Source organism: Marmota marmota, unplaced genomic scaffold, assembly GCF_001458135.2.
Source record: "Marmota marmota marmota unplaced genomic scaffold, marMar, whole genome shotgun sequence".
NCBI classification, from domain to species: Eukaryota; Metazoa; Chordata; class Mammalia; order Rodentia; family Sciuridae; genus Marmota; species Marmota marmota.
The window spans coordinates 18335647-18363541 of NW_026000196.1; the positions used below are offsets into that span (position 1 = coordinate 18335647).

General features: G+C 41.6%; 2 protein-coding genes and 1 non-coding gene across 6 annotated transcripts in view; 1 reads left to right on the forward strand and 2 right to left on the reverse strand.

Annotated features, from left to right (window-relative positions):
- Positions 1-222: 222 nt before the first annotated feature.
- On the reverse strand, positions 223-14125 carry Snrpa1 (small nuclear ribonucleoprotein polypeptide A'). The gene is made up of 9 exons (XM_015493133.1): positions 13668-14125; positions 9945-10092; positions 8941-9019; positions 5404-5450; positions 4798-4900; positions 4148-4227; positions 3687-3762; positions 2794-2887; positions 223-494 (listed from the first exon to the last, which is right to left on the reverse strand). Exons 1-9 carry the CDS (start codon positions 13747-13749, stop codon positions 436-438), a joined length of 768 nt encoding a protein of 255 aa, XP_015348619.1. The 5' UTR covers positions 13750-14125; the 3' UTR covers positions 223-435.
- LOC125612540 lies at positions 6567-6668 on the forward strand. The gene has a single exon (XR_007342961.1). It is a non-coding gene; the product is annotated as a U6 spliceosomal RNA (small nuclear RNA).
- Positions 14126-23159: 9034 nt separating the features above from the next.
- Positions 23160-27895, reverse strand: part of Pcsk6 (proprotein convertase subtilisin/kexin type 6) — a 152603-nt gene continuing 147867 nt past the window's right edge. For all 4 annotated transcript variants that reach the window (XM_048790370.1, XM_048790369.1, XM_015493134.2 and 1 more), the window contains 2 exons: positions 26034-26146; positions 23160-24596 (listed from right to left, as the gene is read on the reverse strand). In XM_048790370.1, the coding sequence (XP_048646327.1) occupies positions 24499-24596; positions 26034-26146 (211 nt within the window). In that variant the 3' untranslated portion in view covers positions 23160-24498. The remainder of the gene's footprint in view (positions 24597-26033; positions 26147-27895) is intronic.

The following is a 27895-nucleotide window of genomic DNA, read 5'->3' on the forward strand; positions in this document are numbered from 1 at the left end:
CAATATTTCAAATCAATTTATTTATTTGTATGATATTTACAGATAGGTTTAATTAAAAAGGTCAAAAGATGCTGATTTAGAATCCTAAAGCCTTTAGGAAAATCTGAAAATATAAACAGTTCAAAGATAATGGGGATGCCTACCTACAAACACCATTGTCCTGAACTTCCAACTTAAATCTGTCCTTAAACCTCAGTGCAAATACACCACAATGACAAGCAATTCGGCAGCACAGTGAGTGGCCTTTATTTTTTACCATTTGTAAAAAACTGACATTTAGACTTCAAAATTTATAATACAAAATTATGGGCAGCAGTTTAAAACGTTTCAACAATGGTGAGATTCCACTTTGCTGACACAAACAAGGCTATTATTCCATGTTCAAAAAGTAGATTTGTCCCAAGACTGCCTGTTAGTAGACATCCACCACCTTGCTCAGGACCCGTTTGTGACTGTGTCTTCTTCCATCTCTTCTTCACCATCATCAGTGGGCCCTGAAAAAAAAAAAAAAAAAACCCAAAAAAACAAAAGCCACGTCAGTTTGAGAGAATATGTTTGCTTAGTAGGTGAGTGCCCATTCTGTGGCTACTGTGTAACCGGCACTGGACTAGGCACAAAAAGACCTGGAGCAGCCCATTTTTAAGGAGCTTACACAGTCCAGGGTCAAACTGTCTTTGGCAGGTACTGGAAGGGATGATCGATTTCCAAGAAAAGGGTCACAAAGGGTCCAACTAAAGTCAAAACTATTGCCTCCCATTGTAGTTATTAGTTCATTTTTTTTGTGAAAACAAAAAGGTTATATGCATGTGTTTCATTCTTGCCACTACTATGGGCAAAGAAACTAGAAATACTCAAAAAGCATTTGGGCATTTACTACTTGCCAGATCCTGGTAATAGTCAATGACTTTACTGACTCCAAGGGAAACATGGCAACAACAACCACTTGGTTCAACAATATATGGCAGATTTTTTGGTCAATATATTAAAAAAAAGGAAATAATGTTTAAGTCTATTGCTTCTACAGTTGAATCCAAATACCAGATTTCTAGATGTAAAACTACAAGAAGGAATGGCTTCGAGAGTGCTACTTGGAAGCCTGGGCCCACTGAGATCTAGCAAATCAAGCAACGGAGCACCATATTCGATGTCTGAACTGTGATTTTGATTATGCTTTAAAATCTAAGATAGCCAAGACTCAACTGAAACATCCCAGGGATGGGACTTGGGGATGGCAGCAAATCAATGCAACAACTCTGACACACTATAGTCACAATACACATTATTTTTTGGCACTGGGGATTAAACCCAGGGGTGCTTCATTACTGAGTCACATCCCTAGTCCTTTTCAAGATAGGGTCTTGCTAAGTTGCTGAGGTTGGTCTCCAACTTGCAATCCTCCTGTCTCACTCAGCCTCTCACCCCCAGTATAATAAGGAGTTTTCTTACTTCCCAATCTGTCATCACCTAAGCTCAAAAGGATCAACAGATTTCCACCATACATCACACAACCTGCAGCGTCTACGTGGTTCTGTCAGCTCATCAGGCCACATCCTCCCAGAGATGTGAGCCTCATTCACTCTGGCCCTTTCTCAGTTCAAGTGTACCTTTCTACACAGGATTCTGGCAGGGCAGTCTCCTCTGCCTAGAATGTCCTGCTGCCTCTGTCTAATTCAGCAGTTCTTAAACTTTTAGAGTGAGGACTTAAAAATCTTTTGATTATGTCGATTATATCTGTTGATAGGTATCAGAAATTAAAACAACTTTAAAGAATAGTAACTTATTAAAACAGTAAATCAATTACATGTTTATGTTTGCATTTTTATAGAAATGGTATTTTCTACTACAAAACACTCTGTGACATTATTTGGTATTTTCCCATTATTTCTGCCTTAATAACAGTCAACTAGATTCCTGTATTGACTTCAACAGTGCATCTGTTCTAACACGTTTTGACTCAAGGCTATAAAGAAAATTCAGTCACACAAATACTTAGTAAGAAAGTGTCTCACTGAGTTGCTAAGTTGCTGAGGCTGATTTTGAACTCATAATCCTCCTGCCTCAGCCTCTGAACTGCTGGGATTATAGGTGTGTGCCACAGTGCCTGGCTTCTTTCTTTTTTTTTTAAATTTTGAGAATGATTTTGCTAAGTTGCTCAGGCTGGCCTCAAACCTACAAGTATCTTGTCTTAACCTTCTGAGTAGCTGGAATTACAGGTGTGGACAAGGCCTGACTCTCCCAACAACTTTTAACAGCTTGTACTATTATCATCTCAGATTTAAAGATGAAGGAATATACTTCATATTTGCCCAAGGATAGAGCTGATGAGGCTAATATTTAAGTCTCAGGCTGTTTGGTTCTACGACCTGTGTTCCTAACTACTATATTATATGATAGCCATGCTTCGCCTAATGACAAAGATCCCTTCTGAGAACTTTATAGCTGGGTGATTTTGTTGTTATGTGAATCAGAATAGCACAAAGAGTATACCTGCAAATCTAGATGGTATCACCTATTGTATACCCATTCTATGATGCATAGCCTATTGCTCCTAGGCTAGAAACCTATACAACATGTTACTGTTCTGAATACTACAGGCAACTTTAAAGCAAAGGTAAGTATTTGTGTTATCTATACATAGAAAGGATAAAGTAAAAATACTAAGCATACGAGTTTTCCAGCTCTATTATAATATTATGAGACTACTGCTATGTATGCACTATGTCACTGACCAAAACATTATCTGGAGCATGACTATACATATGGGTAAAAGTTCACATAACACCATTCCCTAACCTGATCTGCGCTCTCTTCCAGGTATCTGACCAGACTGCAGCAACCCCTTCAGCCTCTCCACTTCAGCCAGAGTTGATGCATTTGCTATGGCATTCTAGATAGAAGACAGAGGAAAACGGAGATAGACAATTAGTTGCAATAAAGTACCAACCACGCGGAAAACACCTAGAAATTCACAGTATCTTTTCATATGGAATATGATGTAGCTCTGTGTTAGGGGAAGAATTTTATCCGCATACTGAATCAAAAAGCCAATCATATAAATTTTCAAAATTAGTGAAGGGAAACAGGCCTTCTTCTAAGAGAACGAATGATAATTCTACATATCCTAAAATTTAAGATAAATACCTATTGGAATTATATTACTGGGGACTTTAGGAGGCTGTATTATAAAATAAGGATGTTCCACAGAGTATTCAACAGGATCTATTAGCAAATCTTTGAAAGCAAAAATTAAGGCAAGGGCCGAGGCTGGGGCTTAGTGGTGGAGCGCTCGCCTAGCATGTGCAAGGCTCTGGGTTCGATCCTCAGCACCACATAAAAATAAAATAAAGGTATTGTGTCCAACTACAACTAAAAAACCAAAATCTTAAAAAAAAAAAAAAAATTAAGGCAAACCCTGGTAACTATTAAGCATATCAAAGAAATTAACTATTTTAAATGACAAATGCATCCTGGGAAAACAAGAAAGACAGATGCTTCCCACTTTGATTGGCTGATGCAATTAATTCAAGTCAAATAATAACTTTTAGCTAGTTTTTCCTCAACTAGAAATATAGCTGGATTCTAACAACTATGGAATCTGCAGCATTCAGAACGTGGTTCACTATACCATGGTATATCCTAACCACATCTCAGCTCTCTTCAGTTCTAGAATACCAAAACATTGTTACCTTGATTGCTTCTACATCCCCTGGAGATGGCCCACCTTTCTTTTTGTCAGTTGGCAAACCAGCACCTGGATTAAAACTTAGGAAGGAAGAACATAATTGTTAAATCCTGCCCAATGGAAGTTGCTTCTCTTTTACTTTCAAAGGTTTTTGAAAGTAATTCAACCAGTGTAGTATCTTATCTTTGTTAACAAACTGATACAAGAACTCTCTCCTTCAGAAACACCTCCCAATTAATCTTCCTATAGAGAAAACAGGATGTACAAAATTTCCCATTAAGACTGCAAACTGAAATATATTCTCTGCTAACCTGTTAATGTATGGACCATGGATGGCCATAAACTATCAGCACTCAAATTTAATACCACATCAATCACAGTTTTTGACTTAATTTTGAAGGAGGCCAACTGCCAGACAGTGTTTCTGAAGGTGAAGTGGAGTTAAGTTGGATATCCGTATCTTACGTTTTGCTTCTCCTGGCAATATCCTTTGCAAGCTGTGCACCCCGTTTGCCCTTGAACATTTTCTCTGCTTCCTGACGCTCCTACAGCAACACCACACACAGAGTTAATGGAAATAGGAATACCACATGCATTTAGATGCATTCCTCAGAAAACATGGAAGCCAACTCTCCTGAAATACTCTGGGCTGGCAAAAATACCAAAAAGCCAATTTCATTGAAAAGAAGATAGTGGTCTTGCCTTCTCTGGTGAAGCTCCCTGAAGAAAGTTCCCTCTCCTCCTTTTAAGGAGGGATCCCAAAGAACCAGGAAAGGGGAGGAAAGCAAAAACAGAACCACTTCCAATAAGGGGTAAGTCATGCTAATAGTTGCTCAAAAATAGATAAAAATCTTTAGTGGGAACGTATTTAAGCAGATACTCAATGACGTGGTTCTAACATTTTGCCAACTATGGAACAGCAAATGTTAGACAAGAGTGTTAATTTAAAATCCTACCATGAGGAAAAAAAAATCTCACTTAACATTTTCTTTCCCATATTTTAAACTGCAAACTAATGGTAAATTGTACTCAATTAGGAAATTTAAAAAGTCAGTAACAAAAGTATAAAGAAAAACATAAAACTCTATAATGACCTACAATCAAAGAATACTTACTTTTAGTTTTACTTTCTGAAAATCCAGCACTCTGACTTGTGGGACTTTATAAATCACATATAGTCTATAATGCTTCTTATTTGTTACAGGATTTCTTAGAATGCTACAAGAAAAAGAACAACACAATACCAATCTTGTTCATAGGCTAGCGTTTAAGAGATCCATTTGAACAGTGTAACAAATTAAGGACAAAAAATTATTTACATTAAGGAAACATCTATCTATCTATATTTTTTTGCGGGGAGTACCGGGGATTGAACTCAGGGACACTCAACCACCACTGAGCCACATCCCCAGTCCTATTTTGTATTTTATTTAGAGATAGGGACTGAGTTGTTTAGCACCTCATTTTTTTTTTTAAACATTTATTTTTTAGTTATAGGTGGATACAGTATCTTTTTTATTTTTATGTGGTGCTGAGGATTGAACCCAGTGCCTCACACATGCTAGGGGAGCACGCTAGGTGAGCGCTCTACCTCTAAGCCAAAACCCCAGCCCCCTATATTTGTTTTTAAAAGGTACTTTCTGACCGACTGACTGTTTTAGGGTCAAATGTAATTTTAAGTACTTCATTAGTTTCGTTAACACAACAAATAATTTCCATACCTTAGATAAGTCAGTGATTTAAGAGACGCCAAAGGGTCCAGATCACCCTGTAAAAATAAGGAGCACACATTAAGAACACTGATACCATATGCTGTCTATTTTGATATTTTGAAGAAAGTATCCATATTGTCTTTTATTTCTACCTAGCCCCATACTAGCACATCTCAAATGTTTAAATACTTATAATTCAAGCTTTGTAAAATCTTGGCATTAACTCTGTCAACAGCAGCAGACATACACAAAAAATTGATTTCCTCCGACAATCTCAAAATGGCTACTGAGCAATTATTCTGAAAAGAAAGCAATGCTAAAGCTGATGCAACTTTGGAGCAAGCTATTTACCCAGGGAATCTCAATCCATAATCTTGGTGTAATGTGGTCTTTTTTGGCAAGTACCTCCCCCAAGTGCCTGGGAACAACATATGGTCTTTGCGAAAAGACACCTTTATTCTAGGCCTCCCCAAATCTCTTCAAATAATTTTTCACAAAGTGAACAGAATAGTTAAAAACAAACAAAACCCCCACCAAATTATGGTAAGAAGGCAGGATGGTTTTTGAATCTGCCCAAATTGTCCCATAAACCACAGTTGAATGAGGACAGAAAAACCAAAAACTTATTGTCAATAGTGACAACTAAAGTAGATGAGAAGATATTTCCAATGACCCTACAAGTGAAATAAGTACGGACAACAACTTGAAAGCTTCAAGACTTGTATGTGGGCTGGGTTGTGGCTCAGTGGTAGAGCACTTGCCTCTCATGCATGATACCCTGGGTTGATCCTCACCACCACATAAAATTAAATAAATAAAAATAAAGATAAAAAAAAAAAAAAAAAGAGAGACTTGCACGGTGACATCATTTGTGTAGAAAGAAGCAGAGGGAAGACAAAGAGGCATCTCTTAAACTGGAGAACTCCAAAACAACCAATAGGTACTTAGTTTGAGAACAGTCCAAGGATCTGAACATTCCAATAATGAGTACAAGTCTATGAGAAGGTCTAATGGATTACAGCAATCTAGGCCCTCTAAACACTAACCAGAAATTGTTTCCCTTCCAGAACAAAGCCTTACACTGAGGAAAAAACTGCTAAAAACAGATCAAAATTTAGTAAACAGGGCTGCCAAGAGGGACAGTAAAAAGAAGTACTGATAAAAACAGGAGAGTGTTTACTTTTGTAGCACATATACGATAACTGGAAGGATATAGGGATTAGCATGGCCCGGACAAGAATGATATACAAAATCTGGAAGAGGTCCATATTAAAACAAGGAACTAACTTCCAAAAGCAAAAGGGAACACAGCCACTTATCAAAACAGCAAGCATTCATCTTTACTTCACAAACACCACCAGAGGGACCTCTTGAGCTTGATACTGGCATAGCACCACAGATGATCCAAAAAGAAATACAAAACGAGGTTTGTTACACATATACAATAAAACACAATGATGATGTATTAATGAGTTTTAAAAAGACTAAATACACAAGAAGTTATGGAATTGCTGAAATGTTTTAGGTCACTATACTGTATTGTTAGGGAAAGTACATGTAAAACTAAGACTGACAGAAATCCAGGCAGGTAGTCAAATCCTCTATCACTGATGTGAGACTTGAACACACCTTTTTCTGTAACTCATAGGAACGGGGTTTTTTTTTTTTTTTTTTTTAAGAGAGAATTCTAATATTTATTTTTTTTTTAGTTATCGGCGGACACAACATCTTTGTTTGTATGTGGTGCTGAGGATCGAACCCGGGCCGCACGCATGCCAGGCGAACGCGCCACCGCTTGAGCCACATCCCAGCCCCAGGAACGGGGTTTTTATCTTTGCAATAAACTTCAAATACAACCATAACTTCTCAAATAGCATTTGCTATGAACACGCATTCTGGGCTAAGTACTTCCAATTTTGGAAAGCACACGACTTCAAGCCAGTCCATTCCTACTATTGGAGTTAAATACCCCTTTGAAAATCTGACAGTTCATTCTAAACAATAAGGAAAATAGAGAAGGCAGACAAAATCTTAGTAATCCAAAATCAAACTATGTAATATGAATTTAAACATTCAATGTTAATGTGGAAAATTCAGGTTACAAATCAGGATAACTCAATATGAACTCAATTTTGTTAAAATTAAACATGTAGAACAGATTTTTTTAAAATTACTTTATGTGATATTAGAGATTGAACCCCTGGTGATCTACCACTGAGCTATATCCCCAGACCATTTCACTTATTTTATTTATTTATTTCGAGCTTGAACTTGTGATTATACTGCCTCAGACTACTGAGATGCTGGGATTATACATGTGTAACAACACACCCAGCCAGAATGGAAATTTTAAGGGCATAAAAAAGGGCCCAAATCATTGTTATCTATATAGTAAAACTGAAATTTGCCTGTTATCTCATAAGGAAATCAGTTGCAGGTGGATTGTTCATCTAATTCGAAGAGCAAAGCAATAAAGTTTCTAGGATAGAATCATTAATAAAATTTAATGCATGTTAGATATGCAATTTAAAATTTTCTAGTACCTACATTAAAATAGAAAAACAGGAGAGACTAATTAATAATATATTGTTTTACCTATTATCCAAAAAACTATCATTTCAACATTAGTATTAAAAACCTACTAAGTTTATGTTTTCCTTTTTGGTACTGTGTTTTGAAACCTGGCATGTATTTTATAATTCTGCACATCTCTTTTTTTTTTTTAAAAGAGAGTGAGAGAGAATTTTTTTTAATATTTATTTTTTAGTTTTCGGCGGACACAACATCCCTGTTTGTTTGTAGTGCTGAGGATCGAACCTGGGCCGCACGCATGCCAGGCGAGCGCGCCACCGCTTGAGCCACATCCCCAGCCCTAGTTCTGCACATCTCAACTCAAAGTATGATCTTGTAGCTACTGGTACCACATGGAACATTGCAATTCTAGAAAATAGTGCAGCAGGTGTTTCTTTATAATCTGGGGAGAAGAAAGGGAAGCTTCAACAGAACATTGGAAGTATTAACAATAAAATTGACATAAGAACATTGAAAATACTGGGGCTGGGGTTGTGGCTCAGCAGTACAGCGTTCGCCTGGCATGCGCAAGGCCCTGGGTTTGATCCTCAACACCACATAAAAATAAATAAACAAAATAAAGGTTAAAAAAAAAAGAACACTGGAAGTACTAATAATAAAAATTGACATATTAGACTACACTCAATTAGGAACTTTTCCATCAGGATACTTTAACAAAGTCAAAAGGAAAGCCAGGATAGGAAAAGGTATTTGCAACATTTATAGCCCAGGAAGTTTGCCTAGCATATATGAGGCTCTGTGTTCACTCCCTAGAACAGTAACAACAAAAAGGTACCATATAAAAATAAAATAACCCAAAGGTCCAGATTCTGAAATAATTAAGAAAATGATACAAGGAAAAAAAAAAAAAAAAGACTACGAAATATATATATATATTTTTTGCATGTAGTGTAAAAGAAACTTGTAATACCTTTAACCCTGCCCCTAAATACATTTTCCCCCTGTTCAACTTACCAATTCCACAAGACTATTGTTGGTGAGAATGAGTTCTGTCAGACAGGGCAGAGCCTGATCAAGTCCCTCACCTATACGGCTAAAATAAAAACAGAAAGTCTCTTATTGAAAGTGAAAATTAACAAACTAATAATTTCATCCCTGTCCTTGCTCAGAGGATCTCAGACCTCAAGTTCGAACAACCTTAGAAATCCTTCCATCATGCCCTATCTCACAAAAGAGAAATGAAGCACAAAGAGGAAACCCTGTCTGAGGTCACAAGACCAGTGACAGGAATGGGATGATTTTAGAACCTAAGTCTCCCAAGCCCTCTTTCTAACGCCATACTGTCCAGAAGAACCTAAAAAGGTTGAGAATTTCAGTTAGAATAAACTATTTAGCTTGCTTCATAACTACTTTTTGGTTCAGGAAGCATGGACACACTAGTGACTGCATTCACAGCTCAGGTACAAGATATAATCATTCCACAAGGGAATGGTTAACCCATGAAAACTATTTCTAGCTTAAAAAACAACAACTCAAGACTTTGTACTTCTTTATAAAAACATTGTATTTTTTCCCAATAAAATTTGCATAAAGCTGATGAAGGGAGGGTCAAAAAAGATCTCAATTTTAATAAGTTTTATTTTAGAAATTGGTTGTAAAGAAAAACAAACAGTAGAAGGTAAGAGGTACAGATGATTAGTGAAAAATATAACTGGGTTTTGTATATACTTTTAAATATGACTGCTCTGCTTTAGAAACTAAAACATGTATAAAGCAGTATGATGGAAGATTACAAATATACAAACATATAAGATTTCTGAATAGGTACACATAACCTAGATCACTGCCAAAGTAATCTCTGGATCTCAATGGGAAAAGTGTTACTGTTTTGTTGTTGTTAGGAAGAAACATGTAGGTTTAACTGGCAGTATGTATTACAATTTCTTCCAGGTACACCAAAACATTTACTCTAGAGGGGAAAAAAATATATATATATCACTCTCTTAGCAGACACTTACCATATTCTGTTGTTGTTCACTAATAATGTCTTCAGTCTTCTTAGCAAAGGAAAACCATCCAACTTCCTGATCTCATTGTCAGAAAAATCAATAGCATCAAACTGGTCTAAGGTAGCACCTAGATTTTCAATGACTGGAATTTTATATCCTAAAAATGGAGGGGGGAGAAACCACATAAGAGATTATTAATGTAATGTGATTTGAAAGTTCATTAAAATAGTATCAGTATTTCATGGTAATTACCTCAAAACTTTCATTTATTCAGGAAATAGTTACCTATCCCCTATGCCATGTCAAACACTCTGCAAGGTACTGAAAATAAATGAGGTAAAGTCACAAGCCCCCAGTGCCCTGAAGCTTATGGTCTGGCAGTGGACTTGAAAATGCTGAGAACAAGACTAAGATGATGGGGCTATTCATCCTGGGTAGTCTTGGTAACTAATGTTTATAAGAACATTTACAAGATATTTCACTGTTCTTAGGCTTTAGAGCTAATTAAGCAGTATAAGAAAAACTGACACTTGCTAATTATCAATGCCCAAGCCTTATTCGGAATTTGGGAAGAACAGTTCTCAATCTCTTGCATTCCCACAGGCCATATTCATAGAACTCATCCACACATCCTCATGATATCATGACAGTTTTCCCTTGTGACCTCCTTTAGCTCCAATTCTGAGTTCAAAGTCAACATTTTATACACAACTAGTAAACCACAGTGTGAACAAATTCAACTGATTTGTGTAATTTGGGCATAATTACTGAACTAGGTGCTAAATGCAGAAAAGAAACACAAACCAGGTTAAAGTACAGAGTCGGGAGCGGTAAAGGCTATATCAAAGTAAGTACTGCACCAAAATAAGATACTGCAAGTGGTTCAAATAGTGCCAAGAGTAAAAGTGATGAGATTCTCTTGAATGTGGCCTTTTTTTTTTTGAGAAACTTTAATTTCTCCTTCTTGGTCCTGGGAATTGAACCACCGAACCACACACACGCTCAGTCTAAGCTTCTAAAGGTCTCATTATGTTGCCAAGACTGGCACTGAACTTGCTACCCTCCTGTCTCAGTCTCCCAAGTGTCTGGGTTTACAGACGTTTGCCACCATGCCACTGAGAAATTTAAATTTCAACAAAATAAAAAGAACCGGGATTTCCTAAAGGTTAGCAAGGAATATTAGCACAAAGCAGAGGTGGCAGCAGTGGCACTCTGACCTTGGTGTCTCAGACTGTGATCACACATTATTTTACCCCGGAGAAATTGGTCTTTACAATTTTCCAGAGTATCTGATATTACAGGCTTGAGCCAATGCGCTCTTTACACCCTTTCTAAGACCCTATTGTTAAGAGTCTGTAAACAAGTCAAAATAACACCTGGCATTTAGCCAGGGGAATGTTAGAGTTCGTAAACAAGTCTGGATGGTGCCTGGCAAAATGCCAGAGGGAGTGGTTTGAGAAGTAACAAAAGCGAGCCATTAAGTGTGGAGATTCCTGATTGGTTGACTGATGTATCTAGTTTATGCTAATTAGATAAGCTCTGTGGAATGTATAAATACTGCTCCTGTCCTGCAATAAATGGCTCCTACTCCTGCTGTATCAAGTACACAAGTTATTCGTCACCCCCCCTGATTATTCTGCTGCAGCCGGACTGCGGCAGATGGTGGCCTGTTACGGGGAGCCCCAGGACACTCGGGGGTAAGTGACGAAAAATGCTGCCCGTCCATAGATAGGACGGGAGCAAATCTGCTAGTCCCTAGGCAGATAGGGCGAGAGGAAAAATGACAATTTCGAGAAAATGGAGAAGATTGATACAGTATGTTTGTGTCTTGTTTTGTCTCAGTGTATTGTATTGTCTTTGTGATGAAAATATGGAAGGGGTGAGAAGTAAATTACTAAGGGAAGAAGGCACCCCAGTGGAACCAAGAATAGTTAGGGCATGTGTTGATAAGAGCCCAGGAACTCTAGTCAGAAAGAAAAAGAAAGTTCAGAAGAAGAAGGATTATCAGGAAAAAAGTTGCAGCAAAAGGCTATTACTAAATACTTTTCGTTACCGGAGGGTGCGTGAAGCGGAGAGGCGGCTGCCGAGTGTGCAAGCCGGTCACAGCGCAGCAAGGATTTTCCAAGAGGCGGCGGCGACTGGCCCTTCCCCGCCTCCTGGCCGGGGAGCTGGCTCTTCCACTGCCGCGAGCCCAAATCTAGACCTGACCTGGAGGCACAGTCTCGCAGGCTCTTGCTCCCTGTGCCCAGTAGCAGTTTGAGTCCGGGACACTCCCCAGGGCCATCTGGGGCTGCCCAGGCACTACAGCCAGCAGAAGATGCTACTGGTGTCCCTGATGTTTGGTCATTTTCAATGCCAATAACTAAGCTACAATGGTTCTCCCACACCTGGAAGCTGATGAGTAATGAGCACTATTAATGCTTATTTCAAATGCAAAAAAACCTTGAGATAATGTACTAAATTGTTCAGAAGGTTGTTTTCTTAGTAGAATGCTACAGGATTTTCTTTAGCCATCCAGAGTTCCTGCCTTCGTCCCAGTGCCGGTGAAGAGCAAGGTGGAAGAATTTCCAGTGTTGCTGAAAACCGGACGAGACTTCCGCTGAGAAACGGACGAGACTTCGGATAAAGCTAGTTGCCTGCAGAACTTACCTGGACTGTGATTTAAGCTAGCTGCCTGCAGAACTTACCTGGACTGTGAGTTAATCTATTGAGAGACTGCTTTACCTGGACTGAGACAACAAACTGTAATCTACAACAAATTGTAACTTGGTATCTTTGCAAATGGTGTCATTGCTGGTATAATTTTTCCAAGGGCTTCTTGCATGGAGCCATCAAGTGGCTTGGTATTGTGGCATTTTGTATCCTCCCTTTCTGTTTGTAGCAGGTTATTTATGGTGTTTCTGTAAAAACCACTATGGTCATTATTTAAATTAAACAAAAGGGGGAAATGTTAGAGTCTGTAAACAAGTCAAAATAACACCTGGCATTTAGCCAGGGGAATGTTAGAGTTCCTAAACAAGTCTGGATGGTGCCTGGCAAAATGCCAGAGGGAGTGGTTTGAGAAGTAACAAAAGCGAGCCATTAAGTGTGGAGATTCCTGATTGGTTGACTGATGTATCTAGTTTATGCTAATTAGATAAGCTCTGTGGAATGTATAAATACTGCTCCTGTCCTGCAATAAATGGCTCCTACTCCTGCTGTATCAAGTACACAAGTTATTCATCACCCCCCCTGATTATTCTGCTGCAGCCGGACTGCGGCACCGTATCCTAAAAAACTAACAAGTAGCTACCCGCACTCCCGTTTTTTTGTTTAACTTGTAACCAAACTTCCTTCCTCCCCCAAATGTCATTAACATATCTAATCCACAATATCTATTAACTATTTACAAAGAACCAACATTGTCACCCTGCTCTAGTTATAACTATTAACGAGCCTATTTTCCTGGCTCTAAAACAGCTCAGACTGCGGCACACGCCAGGCAAGGCCTAACAGAGTACTGATCAGGAAGTAATTAAGACGGTCAAGCCTGTGAGTAGGAGCGGGACAACATAAGACTCTGAGGAGCCTAACGGCAAGATCATTGGGCAACAACGGCAAGAGGCAACCACGAATGGGACTCCACACTGCAGGCTCGCGGGCCAAGCTCCAGCCACCGCGCACGCGGCCGGGCGCGGACCTCAAGGCCACGCACTGAGGCCCGGGAGAGCCCTTCCGCTGATCCCGACTCACCCCGGAGGTCCAGCTCGCGGTCCCGTACAGCATTGGTGTACTGCGCCGCTTGCTCGATCAACTCCGCCGTCAGCTTCACCATCCTGCCTTCTCCCGCTCCTTTTCCGCCGCCGCCCGCCCGCAGCCGCCCGCAGCCGCCCGCCAGCGAGAATGTCCCAGCGTGCACCGCGCTCCGCCGCCAGGCAGCACCAGTCGCAGCCGCCGCGTGCGCGCGCAGCTCGACCGCCAGGCCGAAGCAATCGAAAGAACCACATCCACCCTGCGCCCAGCCTCAAAGCACCAGGCGGCCAGGGTCTTGGCGCGAGTGTTGAGAACGTCTCTGTTTTTGAGTTCTTTGCTGGGCATGTTTGGCGTCTGGAGAGTTCCTGATATATAGCATTTGTGGCCAAAAGTTAAGCAAAAAGTGCAAACACCCAAGTGGAGTTTTCTTACACATCACTGCAGCTTGAGGTGGGAGGGAAAGCTGACCGTCCTCTCTCCAATCGGGAGAAGCGAGGACCTGTAGGAATTAGCGAATGGTCCCGGACTTCAAATTCCTGTCCTGAGTTTAGGTTGTGGACCTCTGGCTGCAACGTGAGGACCGCGGCCAGGTCACACGTTTCGGGCAGCTGCTGGGACCGCCCCACCGCCCCGCACATCCGAGCTGGCACCCGCGACGCTCGGGTTTGCCGAGAGACTTGCGATCTGCAGACATTTAAACATCCACACTGAAGAAGGACACACAGCAAAGTGTGCACGACAGAAGTCGACCACGTGACGAAGCATACACCTACGTTGTCGCCAGTAGGGTCCAAAACACACAGACACACAGACACACACACACACACACACTATTCTACACTATTCTGAAAGCCTTATCGGTTCCCAAAGGCAACCGCGAACCTAACACCACATATTAGTTTCATTTGCTTTTACTATAAATAGAATCATGAAGTATGTTTTTATTTGTCTGTTTTGTTTTGCCTGTTTCTTTGATATTATGTCTGGAATCCACCTGAGTCGCATACAGAGAAGGGTGGTTTTATTTCACAGCTGTAAAGAATATTTATCATAATGTAATTTAACCATTCTTCTGTTGATGGACATTAGTGTTGTTTCCAATTTCGTGTTTTCTGAATAATGCTGCTGTGAATTTTCTGGTACGTGGATCTGATGCACTTGTGCATGAGTTTCTCCCCTCCATGGAATTGCTGGGACATAGTGTATGGTAGCCCCAGAAGGTAAAGCCTAGCAGTTAGATGCTAAAAGGCTGAAATAATTTACACATTCTAGTGATGTGTAAGAGAATTTATGGCTTCCATCCTTAGCCTCCTTGGCATTCCCAGCCTGTAATTTTAGTGATTCTGATGTTGGCTGCATAGAAGTATAGTACTATTGCTTTAGTTTGCTTTTCTTTTAATATCTAATGAAGGCTGAGAACCCTCCTGTGTGTTCTGATATAGTCTTTTATCAGGTGCCCATAAAAGACTGTGAATTTTCTTAATATTTTAGATATGAACACACTCAGTGGCTTGCCTTTTCTCCCAATGATATTTGATGATTAGAAGTTCTTATTTTTTATGTAGTCCAATTTATCAGTTCCTTTAGGGTTAGTGAATAGTGTATGTATATGTGTGTTTGTCTTTAAGAAATCTTCCCTTACCTTAACATATTTTTCTACTAAAGGATTATCTACTAAAGGATTGTTTTATCTTTCCCACTTAGGTTTCCAGTCCATTTGGAGTTGATTATTTTTTGACTTTTTATTCAAGTATGGTATACAAACAAAAGAGTACAAACTGAACACAACCAAGCAATGGACAGTGCCACAATCCAGAAACCCTTCTTTTGTCTTTACCACCCCTGCCCCAAGGGTAAACATTATCCCGACATGTTGTATAGATTGATTTCACCTAGTTTTGCATTTATGAAAATAAAATTGTACCTTACTATCTTCTTGATATTATGTTTGTATGCAGATGTAGTTCTTTTATTCTCGTTGTTATATAGTATTTCATTGTGTAAATATTCCACGATCTATCCATTCTGTTGATGAACATTTGGTTATTTCCATTTTAGAGCTATTAGAACGTACCCATGAATGTTACAAAAATACATATCTTTAAGGAAACATACACTAATGTATATGGCAGAATGGAATTGCAGGGTCATGAAATTTATTTTAGTTCAGCTTAAGAAGATGCTATTAGTGTTCCAAAGCAGTTGTACTGATTTAAACTCCTTGGTAACTTTTGGCATTGTGTGTCTTCTTAATTTTAGCCATTCCAGTAGGTAGGTAGTGGTATAGTGTTGAGGTTCTAATTGTATTTCCCTCATTGATACCACAGTTAAGAACTTTCTCTTTTTACATGTTTATTGTTATTTAGTAAAGTCTATTTAGATGTTTTACCTTTTTTTCTTCCTATTTGGATATCTTTTTATTTATTTATTTTTCTTGTAGGATCTCTATTAGCCTTTTGGATGTGAGTCCATAAGAGTCCTTATGAGATATGTGAATAGTGAATAACCTCCCTAGTCTGTGGCTTATCTTTTCATTTTAAATTGTGAATATTAGGTGCTAATTTTAATAGATTTATGAACTTTTCCCTGTAAGGCTAATTTGGGGGGTGGGGTGGTACCAGGAATTGATCCCAATGGAGCTTAACTATTGAGCCACATCCCCAGCCATTTTTTATTTTGAGACAGGTTCTTGCTGAGTTGCTTAGGGCCTTACTAAGTTGCTGAGGCTGGCTTTGTTTTTATTTTATTTTAAAATTTCTTCTAACTAGTTATACATGACAGTAGAATGCATTTTGACACATGGTACACAAATCAAGCACAACTTCTTTCTCTGGCTGAACATGGTGCAGAGTCACACCAGTAGTGTAATTATAAATGTATATAGGGTAATAATCTCCATCTCAATCCACTGTCCTTCCCAATCCTACACCCCTCCCCTCCCTTAAATCCCCTCTGCATAATCCAAAGTTCCTTCATTCTTCCCTACCCCCTCCCCAATTATGGATTAACATCCACTTATCAGAGAAGACATTTGGCCTTTGGTTTTTTGGGTTTGGCTTATTTCAGCTTAGCATGATATTCTCCAGCTCCATCCATTTACCTGGAAATGCCATAATTTCATTCTTCTTTAAGGCTGAGTAATATTCCATTGTGTATATTTACCACATTTTCTTTATCCACTTACCTGTTGAAGGGCATCTAGGTTCGTTCCATAGTTTAGCTACAGTGTGGGGTCTGGCTTTGAATGAGTAATTCTCCTGCCTCAGTCTCTTGAGCCACTGGAATTACAGGTGTTTGCCACTGCTCTCAGCTATATATGGCTAAATTTGTTAAGTTTTGTTTGTGGGGCTGGGTATTGAAACCAGGGCATGGCACATGCTAGGCATGTCACATGCTCTACCACTGAGCTATAGCTCCAGCTCCTAATTTTTTTTTAATGTTCTTTAAGAATTCTTTGACTATCTTCAAATTGTGAATATTTTCTTCAGAAAGCTTTATTGTTTCAATTTTCACATTCGGATCTGCAGTCAGCCTGGAATCAATTTTGTGAACACTCCAACGTAGGGATTAAGGTATGTTTTTTTCCCCATATTGGTATTCAGTTGATCCAGTACCATTTATAGAAAAGACCATCCTTCCATCACTGCTCTGTGATGTCATAAATTAGTTGTGCAAACATAAGATTCTGCCTCTGGATGCTTTGTTCTTGGTGTTCAGTCAACTGTCCTTGCATAATATCATAGTTTTATTTTATTTTATTTTTGGTACTGGGGATTGAACTCAGGGACACTCAACCACTGAGCCACATCCCCTGTCCTATTTTGTATTTTATTTAGAGACAAGTTCTCACTGAGTTGCTTAGTGCCTTGCATTGCTGAGGTTGACTTTGAACTTGAAATCCTCCTGTCTCAGCCTCCTGAGCTGCTGGGATTACAGGCATGCACCACTGTGTCTGGCTAATATCATAGTTTTATAATATAAGCTTTATATTTTAAAAATTGGAGACTTTTATGATTTTGTTTTTTTTTAAGAGAGAGAGAATTTTAATATTCATTTTTTAGTTTTAGTCAGACACAACATCTTTGTTTGTATGTGGTGCTGAGGATCGAACCCGGGCCGCACGCATGCCAGGCGAGCACGCTACCGCTTGAGCCACATCCCCAGCCCACTTTTATGATTTTGTATCATGACTTTATATTCATCTCCAAAGGCTCCCACTTTTTCAGAGATTACCTTGGTTGTTATTGCCCTTTGCATTTAATATAAAATGTAGATACATCTTACATCTAAAAAGGAATGCCTGTTTTAACTTATTTTGTACTGGATCCACAGACAAATCTGGACAGAATTCATAACTTTACAATATTGAGTATGCCAATTCATGTACATGGTATAACCCTACATTTATTTAGGTCCTTTTTAATTTCAGAAGTGTTTTATAGTTTTTGGATAGAAACCTTTTATGTCTTTGACAAAATTTAGTTTATTATTTGATAGGTTTTCTTTTTCAAAGAGAGAGAGAATTTTTTAATATTTATTTTTTAGTTTTTGGTGGACACAACATCTTTATTTTTATGTGGTGCTGAGGATCGAACCCAGCATCCAGCGCATGCCAGGCGAGCGCGCTACCGCTTGAGCCACATCCCCAGCCCTGATAGTTTTTTTTTTTTTAATAAATATTTATTTTTTAGTTGTATTTGGGCACAGCACAATATATTTATTTTATTTATTTATTTTTACGTAGTGCTGAGGACCAAACCCAGGGTCCCAGATATGCTACGTGAATGCTCTACCGCTGAGTCACAACCCCAGCCCCTATTTGATAGTTTTTGATGCTATTGTATTAGTATCTTTTGTTTTAAGGATTGAACTCAGGGTGCTTTATCACTGGGCTACATCCCCTATCCTTTTTTTTTCTTTTTTTTTGAGACAGGGTCTCACTGAGTTTCTGAGGGTCTTGTTAAGTTGCCCAGGCTGCCTTAAACTTTTGATCCTCCAGGGCTGGGGATGTGGCTCAAGCGGTAGTGCGCTCGCCTGGCATGCGTGCGGCCCAGGTTCGATCCTCAGCACCACATACAAAGATGTTGTGTCCGCCGATAATTAAAAAAAAAATTAAAAAAAAAAAAACAAAAAAAAACCCTTTTGATCCTCCTGCCTCAGCCTCCCAAGTCACTGAGATTATAGGTGTGTGCCACCAATGCCTGGTTTGTAAAAATCTCCTGTTTAAAAATTTCAGTTCTGGCGTTTGTTTCTGTATAACAAATTGCAGTTGGTTTTTGTATTTTGGCATCTTATCCAGCAATCTTATGAAATCACTTATTAATTCAAATAGTTTGTAGCCATTCTTTTGTTTTTGGTACCTGGGATTGAACCCAGGGGGTGCTTAACCCCTGAGCAATATCCCAGCCCTTTTTTATTTTTCATTTTGAGGCAGGAGGATCACTAATTCAAACCCAACCTCGGCAACTTAATGAGGCCCTGAGCAACTTAGCAAGACCCTGTCTGAGCTACTGGGATTATAGGCATGGGCCACCATGCCCAGCCATTCTTCTGGATCTTAGATAACTATGCCATTTGAGAATACTGATAGTTGAAACATCACATGAGCCCTAATATAATTTTATGTGTCAATTAAAAAAGGAGTAATGACAGTTTTGTTTCTTCCTTTCCACTTCTTATACTGATAATTTTTACCTTGTTCACTGTCTTCTTCAGCACAATATTTGAAAAGTGGTGCTAGTGAGCATCCCTTAGAAAGTGTCATTTCATAGCCAAAGAGGAAAAACCCTAATCAAGTGGTCAAAGTTTTTGTCACCAGCAGTGAGACAAATCAAAATCATGTAGCAACTGCTAGAATGAAATGAGAAAAACAAAGAGTCACTACTGTGAGATCCCTGTCAAAGACATATGACCTGAATAGAGACATGAGGAAACTTCAGACAAATACAAACTGAGGGTCTGTAGTCTTTAGGAGGTTCAGGGTCATGAGAGTTCAAGAAAGAAACTCTTCCAGACTGAACATTAAAGAGACATTATGACTAAATGCAAAGTGTGATTATAAGGTGGATCTTTTTGCTAAGTGCATCTTTGGGCCCAACTAGAAGGAGTAGAATCTAGTCAGAGGGTTAGATGGTAGAAACAACAACATTAATTTCCCCATTCTGATGACTATGTAGGAAATATATTTCTAGGAAATACTAGTGTTTGGGGGAAGTCATAGGGTATCACTTCAGAAGCTTGCTCTCAAATTTTTCAGGAACATTTTTAAAAATTATATTTGCAACTTTTTTATACTTTTGCATTGTGTTTCAAAATAAAGTGAAAATAAGCCAAACTTCACTTAATTGCAGAGAGGGCCACCAGGTGGAGTCCTTGGGCCAGAGAGCTGATTTACTTGGCCCTTCTGCTGGGTTAAAGAAAGCAAGGCAAGGAGGGAGAGTATTCTTCACTTTGATAAGGACAGAAATCAAACCAGAGGCAGTTTAATTCATTTTAGAGTATCTCTTTGAAGTTGGAAACAACTTTGTTTTTTGATTCCATTTCTTTTGGCTAGGTTTCTCAACTTCAGCACTACTGTCATTTTGGGCTGCACAATTCTTTGTTGTGGGGCTGTCCTGTGTAATGCAGGATGTTTAGCAACATCCCTGGCCTCAATGTGTTACATTCCTCCAGTTGTTAAAAATGTTTCCAGACATTGCTAAAGCTTCCCTGGAAGACAAAATTCACTCCTGATTGAGAACTACTGACTTTCGCAATAATATATTCTTTGTTTTGGGCATTTTGGTTTCTGTAGCTTATAACCCTCTCAGGGTGGCTAAGAGATGTCTGGTCATACCTAGTTTGGCTGGTCCATAGTGGTGGTGGGGTTTTGCATGGTGGGACAGAACCCCAGAACCTGAGACGGGTGCTCAGTGCTGGGCTACTCAAAGGTGCTTTTTTATGCACAGATAAGCAACAGAGCTTAGAGTATCAGGAAAGGCCTTAGACAACCAACCAGGATGAATAAAGCCTTGAGTTCATGGAAGAAAAAGCACTGTTCAAGGCCAACGCCAGCATGGAAACTCCTGTTTTCCCTCAGGAGCTAGTGTCCAATTCCTTCTACATGGCTGGGCAGAACTTTAAAAAGCTGGAGATCAGCCATCATATGTTACTTTCCATCACCACAATATGATGGAAGACATTAAAATATCCCTTTGTACTTCCCCACCTCCTTTCCTTTCCATCTTCTTTGCTAAACCTCCACCTGTCTGCTGTACTTAGGCACCTGATAGCATACCCTAGGTTCCAGGTAAGATGCCTTCCAACCCTGTTACCAATGATGTAAATGCAGTGGATGGTGGTTCCCAAAGTTCAAGGACACTCCAATCCTGGATACATTTAGACCTTGTTTCCCTTTAATTTTTAAAAATTCTGTTCACTCACTTTCCCATTATAGGTGCATAGTCTATAAAAAGTGCAGTTATCTCCAGTGCTTTAAAGATAGGATATAACGTCAGCAGTAGCCTGCCTGGGAGGGATGGGAAGTGCGTTGCTAGAAAATTGGGATAAATTCTGAAAAATGTCACTTCCTGGAGATGATAGTTTAAAAAGTTCACTGTGGCTGGGCGTGGTGGTTTATGCCTGTAATCCCAGTGGCTTGGGAGGCTGGGGCAGGAGGATTGTGAGTTCAAAGCCAGCCTCAGTAACAGTGAGGTGCTAAGCCACTCAGTGAGACCCTGTCTCTAAATAAAATATAAAAAAAAGGCTGGGGATGTTGCCATTGATCGAGTTCCCCTGAGTTCAATCCCTGGTACAAAAGAAAAAAAAAGCATTGTGGCTGTGTTTGGTCAGTTGTAGAGTGATACCTTTCCTGGAGACAGCGAACCTCCTTCCTGGGTACAGGGATGGCAGCAACTTTGCCACTATGTGGCCCAAGGCAAGTCACTTCACTTTTGTGAGCCAGTGTCCTTGTCTGTGAAATGACAAATTGAGTAGATGACTTAAGATCCTGCCCCAGCTAAATTTAGATAATCCTTACCTTGAGGTTGGACCATTTGTGAACAGGCATCAATTTAGTCAGGCTATTTTAATGAGGTAGCATTTAGTCATTAGGACTTTGTCCCTAGCTTCTTAACTTTCCCCTCAGGAAGTCAGGCCTGGCCACTGCAATGAGGGCAGGTGCTACTGAGCCTGCCTGGTTGGTATCTTGTAGTTGGTATTCTTTGGGAGATAGAAAGGGAGTGTTTTTTTTTTTTTTGGTGCTGGGGATTGAAGCCAGGGCCTTGTGCATGTGAGGCAAGCACTCTACCAAATGAGCTATATCCCCAGCCTGGGAATATGTTTTTTTAATGATTCATCAAATCATAAGAGTATAAGTTCTCAGTGGACCCAGATTTCAATTCCAGGCCTTAGTGGCTCAAATGGTGCCCTGCGTCAGGGATATTTAGCAAGTTGCTAGTTTTAATTCAGTATCAGTCTCATGGGAGAGAATGGAATCCTATGGACATTTTCCCAGTACTGGCTATAGCATCCCAAATGCACTCATTCATTCTATTGTTTCATGGTGTCAACTTTGGTCAATTTGTGATTCTGGTGGACATCTCTCAGATTGTGTGGACTTTCTGAGAGGGGCACATTGCTTCTTGCTCTGGCACAGTGCTCTCTGCAGCCACATTCTGCTGCATAAGGCTATCCTTGTGGCCACTACTGATGTACTGGTGACAACCAATATAAAATAGGCTAACTGGAGTCTTGTCCTGGGGGAAAACAGCCAAGAAGCAGACCCAGAGTTTGTTCAAGGAACTGGACTTGTGCCAGTTTTACTTGGAAGCTGGCTAATGATCTTGTCATTTGTCCCATCAACTGGAGAAGCAGGTTATGGAGAGAGAGGGAAGGGCACTGCTGCAGTACCAACAGGGTCCAGGTGACATTCAGTGCTGGTTCAGAGTTCCTAGTGTCTGTCCACATCACTCCCTGAAATTTGGAATCAATCCCGTATTCCTGAAATAACGCCTCTCACCTGCTTTTGCTTTTACCTGAGTTCTAACTGGTGCATTTTCTTTATCTGCAGAAGAATTCTAACAAGTACAAGCATCTGACCTTACGGAGAGGCCTTGGTAGAAATCCCAAGTGGCACGTAACCAATGGGTGCAGGGGTTTCACTCATTGAGCAAAAGACAAGTTACAGCTTATCTTTTATCAATAAATCATGTTTGCCAACTACAGGTGACGAGGTCAGTCTGAGATGTAAAGAGCTCCCTTTGACAAATGGAAGGTGACCTTCTATCTGGAGAGGCTCTAGCTGCTCCACTCAACCAGGCTTTGGTTGCATAGAGAGGGTCTCTTTGCCAAAGGGACACCTGGCAAAGAGACCCTCCATTACTTCCTTATGTAAAGATTTCCATGTGATGACATCAAATAGATCCAGAAACCACAAAGCAATCTCCATTTCACAGACAGGTCAGCCCTCAAGTTTAATGTTTTAGGTCTTAAAAAAAGAAATACAGGCTCTTCTTCCAGGAGATGTTAACTCTTTTATTAATTTAGGGTTAACATTGTATTTGCTTCACTGATTTATTTTTCAGTGTTGTGGATTCAATAGACAACAGCTGGGTTCTTGCCAGCTCACGGGTGAGAAGGCAAACACATTATTGTCAAAGAGGGGAGCAGGACACTATGGAGAGAGACAAGGTTGAAAAAATTTAAGGCAAATGTTATTCCCATATTAAAGGGAATTGATCAAGCAGATCTGTGTATTTCAATGAAAATATATGAAATATTTGTCAAAATAATTAACATTGGTAAAAATTAGAACACGTAGCTTATAAAATGCCTACACAGGTTTGGCAGAAATAAATCCAGCCATGTCACGTAGGCTCATACTATACAGACACAGGAGCGTCCACCTTGAGAGCAAGTCTCCTGAAGCACTGAGTCCGTGCCAGACATATTTTCAAAGCAATTCCATAAAATGGGAAGGAATGGATGATTAGATTCATGGTCTCGGTTTACATTTTGTTAAGGGGAATTGCTTGGTCATTGGGGTATCTTTTGGCTGGCCCTGGAATGCCTTCTTGGGACCTTCCTCCAAAGGCTCTGCATCAGGTAGAGTGATCATTTGGGCCCAGGGGACTCCTAGAGACACAGGCAGAACACAGTCACAGGACATCTGGGCTCACTCAGAGAATGCTGCAGAGAGAGGAAGAGTCTTCTGATCTGGGTTTGGTATAGGACTTTCTAAGCTGCCACTGCAGTTTCAAAAGGAGCTGACTATGTAGATTCCATCCCCAGCAGTCATACATTTTATGACTATTTTATTTACAGTCTGACCAAACTGTCCCCCAGGCTGTGCTGTGGCAGGTGATGCACAGGTAGGTGGCTGGGCTCTTCATCACGTGTGAGGACAGCCCAGGGTCCTGCCAGCAGGCTGGTGAGATTTACTACAGAGCCGCACAAAAGCATGGGAGGGAGAGCAATGTGTGATACCAAGCGAATTTCCTTTCTGCTTTGGTCTTAAAGATTCAGTAAACTTAGGGTCTTAGAAGCTGCTCTGAAGCTGGAGCTGTGGATTCTTGTAATTCATTTTGTTCCCATTTTGAGTTTGCCAGAAGACTGTAGCCAGCAAGCAGAGTTTCAGAGGGTATCCTTGTTTCAGGAGCATGTCCTTAAGGGCCACCACCCACCTGGTTCAGGTACCTACAGATGTTGCAGAAGGATCTGGCTCCTGGGGAGATAAAACTGTCAGATGCTGAGCACTGCCCCTGCAACAGATTCTGGCCAACAGTGTAGAGGAAGGTGGATGGGTAGATGGATGGACAGGAGAGGCCCTGCACTCTGTGGGCAGCTGGTACCCCTACCCAGCCAGGAGGCACGTGCGGCAGCAGAACTGTATGAAGAGCTTCCGTTCGCAGAGCCGGTTGGATTTCACCATCTCGCAGAAGGTTTCATCAGCTGGGGCCCCGCATCAGGAAAGGAAAAGAAGGGAAAGATCAGACTCTGGGATCTGTTAGGATTATTTCAACAGTTCTGTATTTACTGTGCACTGATGGTGCATCAGGTGGGGGGCACACAAAGTCCTGCTCCTGCCACGTGTTTCACTGTGCAAGTCTAGTGTGGCAGAGGTAGCACCTGGTGTGCAGAGGCTCTTGCTGAGTCTAAGTGACAAGAGGAAGGTTCATGATGGGAACAAGTAGGATAGGGTGGGGGCCCTGGGATTCTAGCTGGGTTGGGCCAGTACGGCCTTTGGTGCACAAGTGGACCTGTCTTTCTGGTCTGTGCTGTGTTGGTGGGAGGTTTAAGAAGAAGCAACTGTGGCAAGCAGGAGGGTGGGGCTGAAGGGAGGCAGGAATGCAGACTGCTGCCAGGTTCAGGGGACACATCAAATGGGGAGGTGTGGGGATGAAGAGAGACATCAAGGTAGAAGGGCAGAACTCAGTGATGGGAAAGCTGAGGCTGGGGACAGGAGAAATGAAGGCTAATCCTTGGGCAGCTGCATTATCATTGTGATGCATTGTTATTAGTAGATCTGGGAATCTCTAGTGTGGCATCCTCACTTTCTTGGGCTGGATATATAACCTGGGCAGGTGACTTCCAAACAGGAAGCTCCCTGGCCTTTGAAGGGCCACAATTCTGCAAAACAAAAAAGTAATCCACAAGGCAGGGAGGTCACTGTGTGTTCTGCAGAGCACCACGAGGCCTCTCTCTGTGGGCTTCACGCTCTGGTGGGTGGGACAGCACCACATATTTGCCGTGCCCTTTGGACACTCTGGAACTGTTTCCTTCCCTTGTGTGCCAGGACGTGGTGCCCAGAGCTACACCTGTAGCTCCTCCCTGCTGCTTGCTGAGCCACAGTATCCTCTCTATCATAGTGCATCTGGGAATGGCTCCTACACCAGACTTCTAGGAAGCAGTCCTCAGCCAACCCTGCTTGCCTGTAATCCCCAAATTGGGCACCACCTTTGGTTCCCTTGTGAGTTTCTGTTTTCACAACTTATCCTTGTCTCTTTATCTACCTGGAGAGTAAGAGCTCTCCCACAACACAAATGTGAGGCCTCTCTGTGCACAGGTGGCATTCCTGCTTCCTAGTGTGGGGCTGACTCTGGGTTCTGTCCTTCTAGTCTCAAGACTGAGTGGGACTTCTCCCCTCAAGGAAGCTGCCACACTCAGGCTTTCTGGGGGCCCTATGGCATGAGAATTGGAAGTACAAGAACAAAATCACTTTTAAGAGTCACTCATCATTAGCTGTGGCTGGGCTGGTCAACGTGTGAGAGACCCTACAGGGCTTTGAGAAGCCCCAGATAGCCCGCTGAATCAGGGACAAGTGTGCCTGTTCAGGGTGTGCCATGCCTGCTTTCCCTTTTGACCAGAGACTGGTGGACTGGGGCTCACCGTTGCTGCACGTGTGGTTGGTGATGCAGGAGGTCCCCAGCTGCGTGAAGCCTGTCTTACATTTGCTGCAGTTCCTGCTGGAGCCCTCGCAGCTCAAGCAGTTCTCTTCACACCTGTGGGAAGACACCAGCTGAGGCCTGGGGAAGAGGCCTAGCCACTCCAGGCTCCCTTCCTGGGGCTCTCCCACCCTCCCACCTTCCCTGTACACACCCACGGCCCCCTCAGCTTTGGTCCTCTCTGGAGAAGCTGCAACTGTGTCCCCCAGGATGCTCTGAAACACAGGTCACGTGTTGACGAGACTTCCTTCCTGTCTGACTTGACTTTTTCCCAGGAGGGTGAAGACAGCCATGGCTGGTTAGCTGGAGCATGCCCATGAGTGAAGGCCTGGCCTGCATCTCTGAGACTCCCTATGGCATATCTGGACACCCTCCTGGGCTCTGGTGCTCACCTGAAGTGTGGCTCCCAGAGCTGGATGGGCATGTGCTTCCTCTACAGGCTGCCATCTGCAGTGGCTATAGGCTTGGGGTTGGGGCCAGATTTCTCCCAGGGAGGTGACAAACCTGATTCCAGAGCTCACAGGAGGGCTGCTGCTGCCCACAGGCTGACTGTCCTTGGCTGCCATGCCTACATACCTCAAAGAGGTGGGAATGCCCTTCTAATTTCTTCCCCTCCTAGGGCAGTCCTAGTTCAGTGTGGCCCAGAGCTGGACCCAGAGATATTACTAATGCAGAGTCCTGTGATCTCAGGGACAGTCTGTACACTATAGTTGAGGTCACATTTGCCAGTTTTACAGGAACACATGTTTTCATTTACATATGGTCTGTGGTTGCTTTTGTGCTCTGGTGGCAGAGCTGAGTAGTTGTGACAGAGGTGGTATGGCCCCCAAAGTCTAAGGTACCTACCACCTGATACTTTATTTTTTCAGTGCTGGGATTGAAGCCAGGGGCGCTTTACCACTGAAATACATCCCCAGCTCTTTTTATTTTAAAAGTTTTAATCTTGAAACAGGGTCTCACTAAGTTGCCAAGGCTGGCCTCAAACCTGCAATCCTGCCTCTGTCTCTCCATAACTGAGATTCTATCCAAACCTTCAAAGAAACAAGAGCTTGAATCTGCATGTTTTCTCTCCAGGGCCATGTATACAGCCACACCATACCTGTTGCTTTTTCTAGCTCCTGGTGACTAGGTCCATAATGCTCCTGGCTGATGCCCACCTCCCCATCACTGCCAGAGAAGCAGGGAACAGACCCCACGAGCGGATCTCAGAGCAAATGGGAAAGGCATATGGGGCAAGAGCCTGGCTCTGCCAATGTATGGGCCTGCTTAGGACTGCTGCCTGCTGCCTCATATGTGAGACCTTCAGTAACCAGATGCCAACAGGTCCTATGAAGGCCTCTTTCCAAAGTAATCCTTTGACAAGGTCTAAAATGGCCACCACTGGGCCCAGTTGTGGCATCCCTCCAGCTAGATAAGAGGTGACTTTTTTATTCCTAGTTTGCCCGAGGAAGCCAAAATTAGAGTTCAGACCTTTAGTTTCTGCATGTCAGTGTGTTAACCCCATGGGCAAACCCGCATGCAGGAGCCTTTCCAACTTATTTCTCCAATAATAACAGCCTGCCGACGCCTCACACTCTCTCCAGGGCCCCTGGGTTGCGGGAGGAGGGGAGGAGAAGGTGGGGGGCAGTGGTCAGAGGACTTGCCAGAGTCAACCATATAGGATTCTATTCCTAACTCTCTTTTGGGAAGCTCTTGCAGTCTGGTCCCTGTCACACAACCTCCCTAAACACACCTCTGCACCTTCTGATGGTCCAGCCACAGGTCCCCAGTGCACAAGGGATGATCATTCCTGGGGGACCCTCCTGG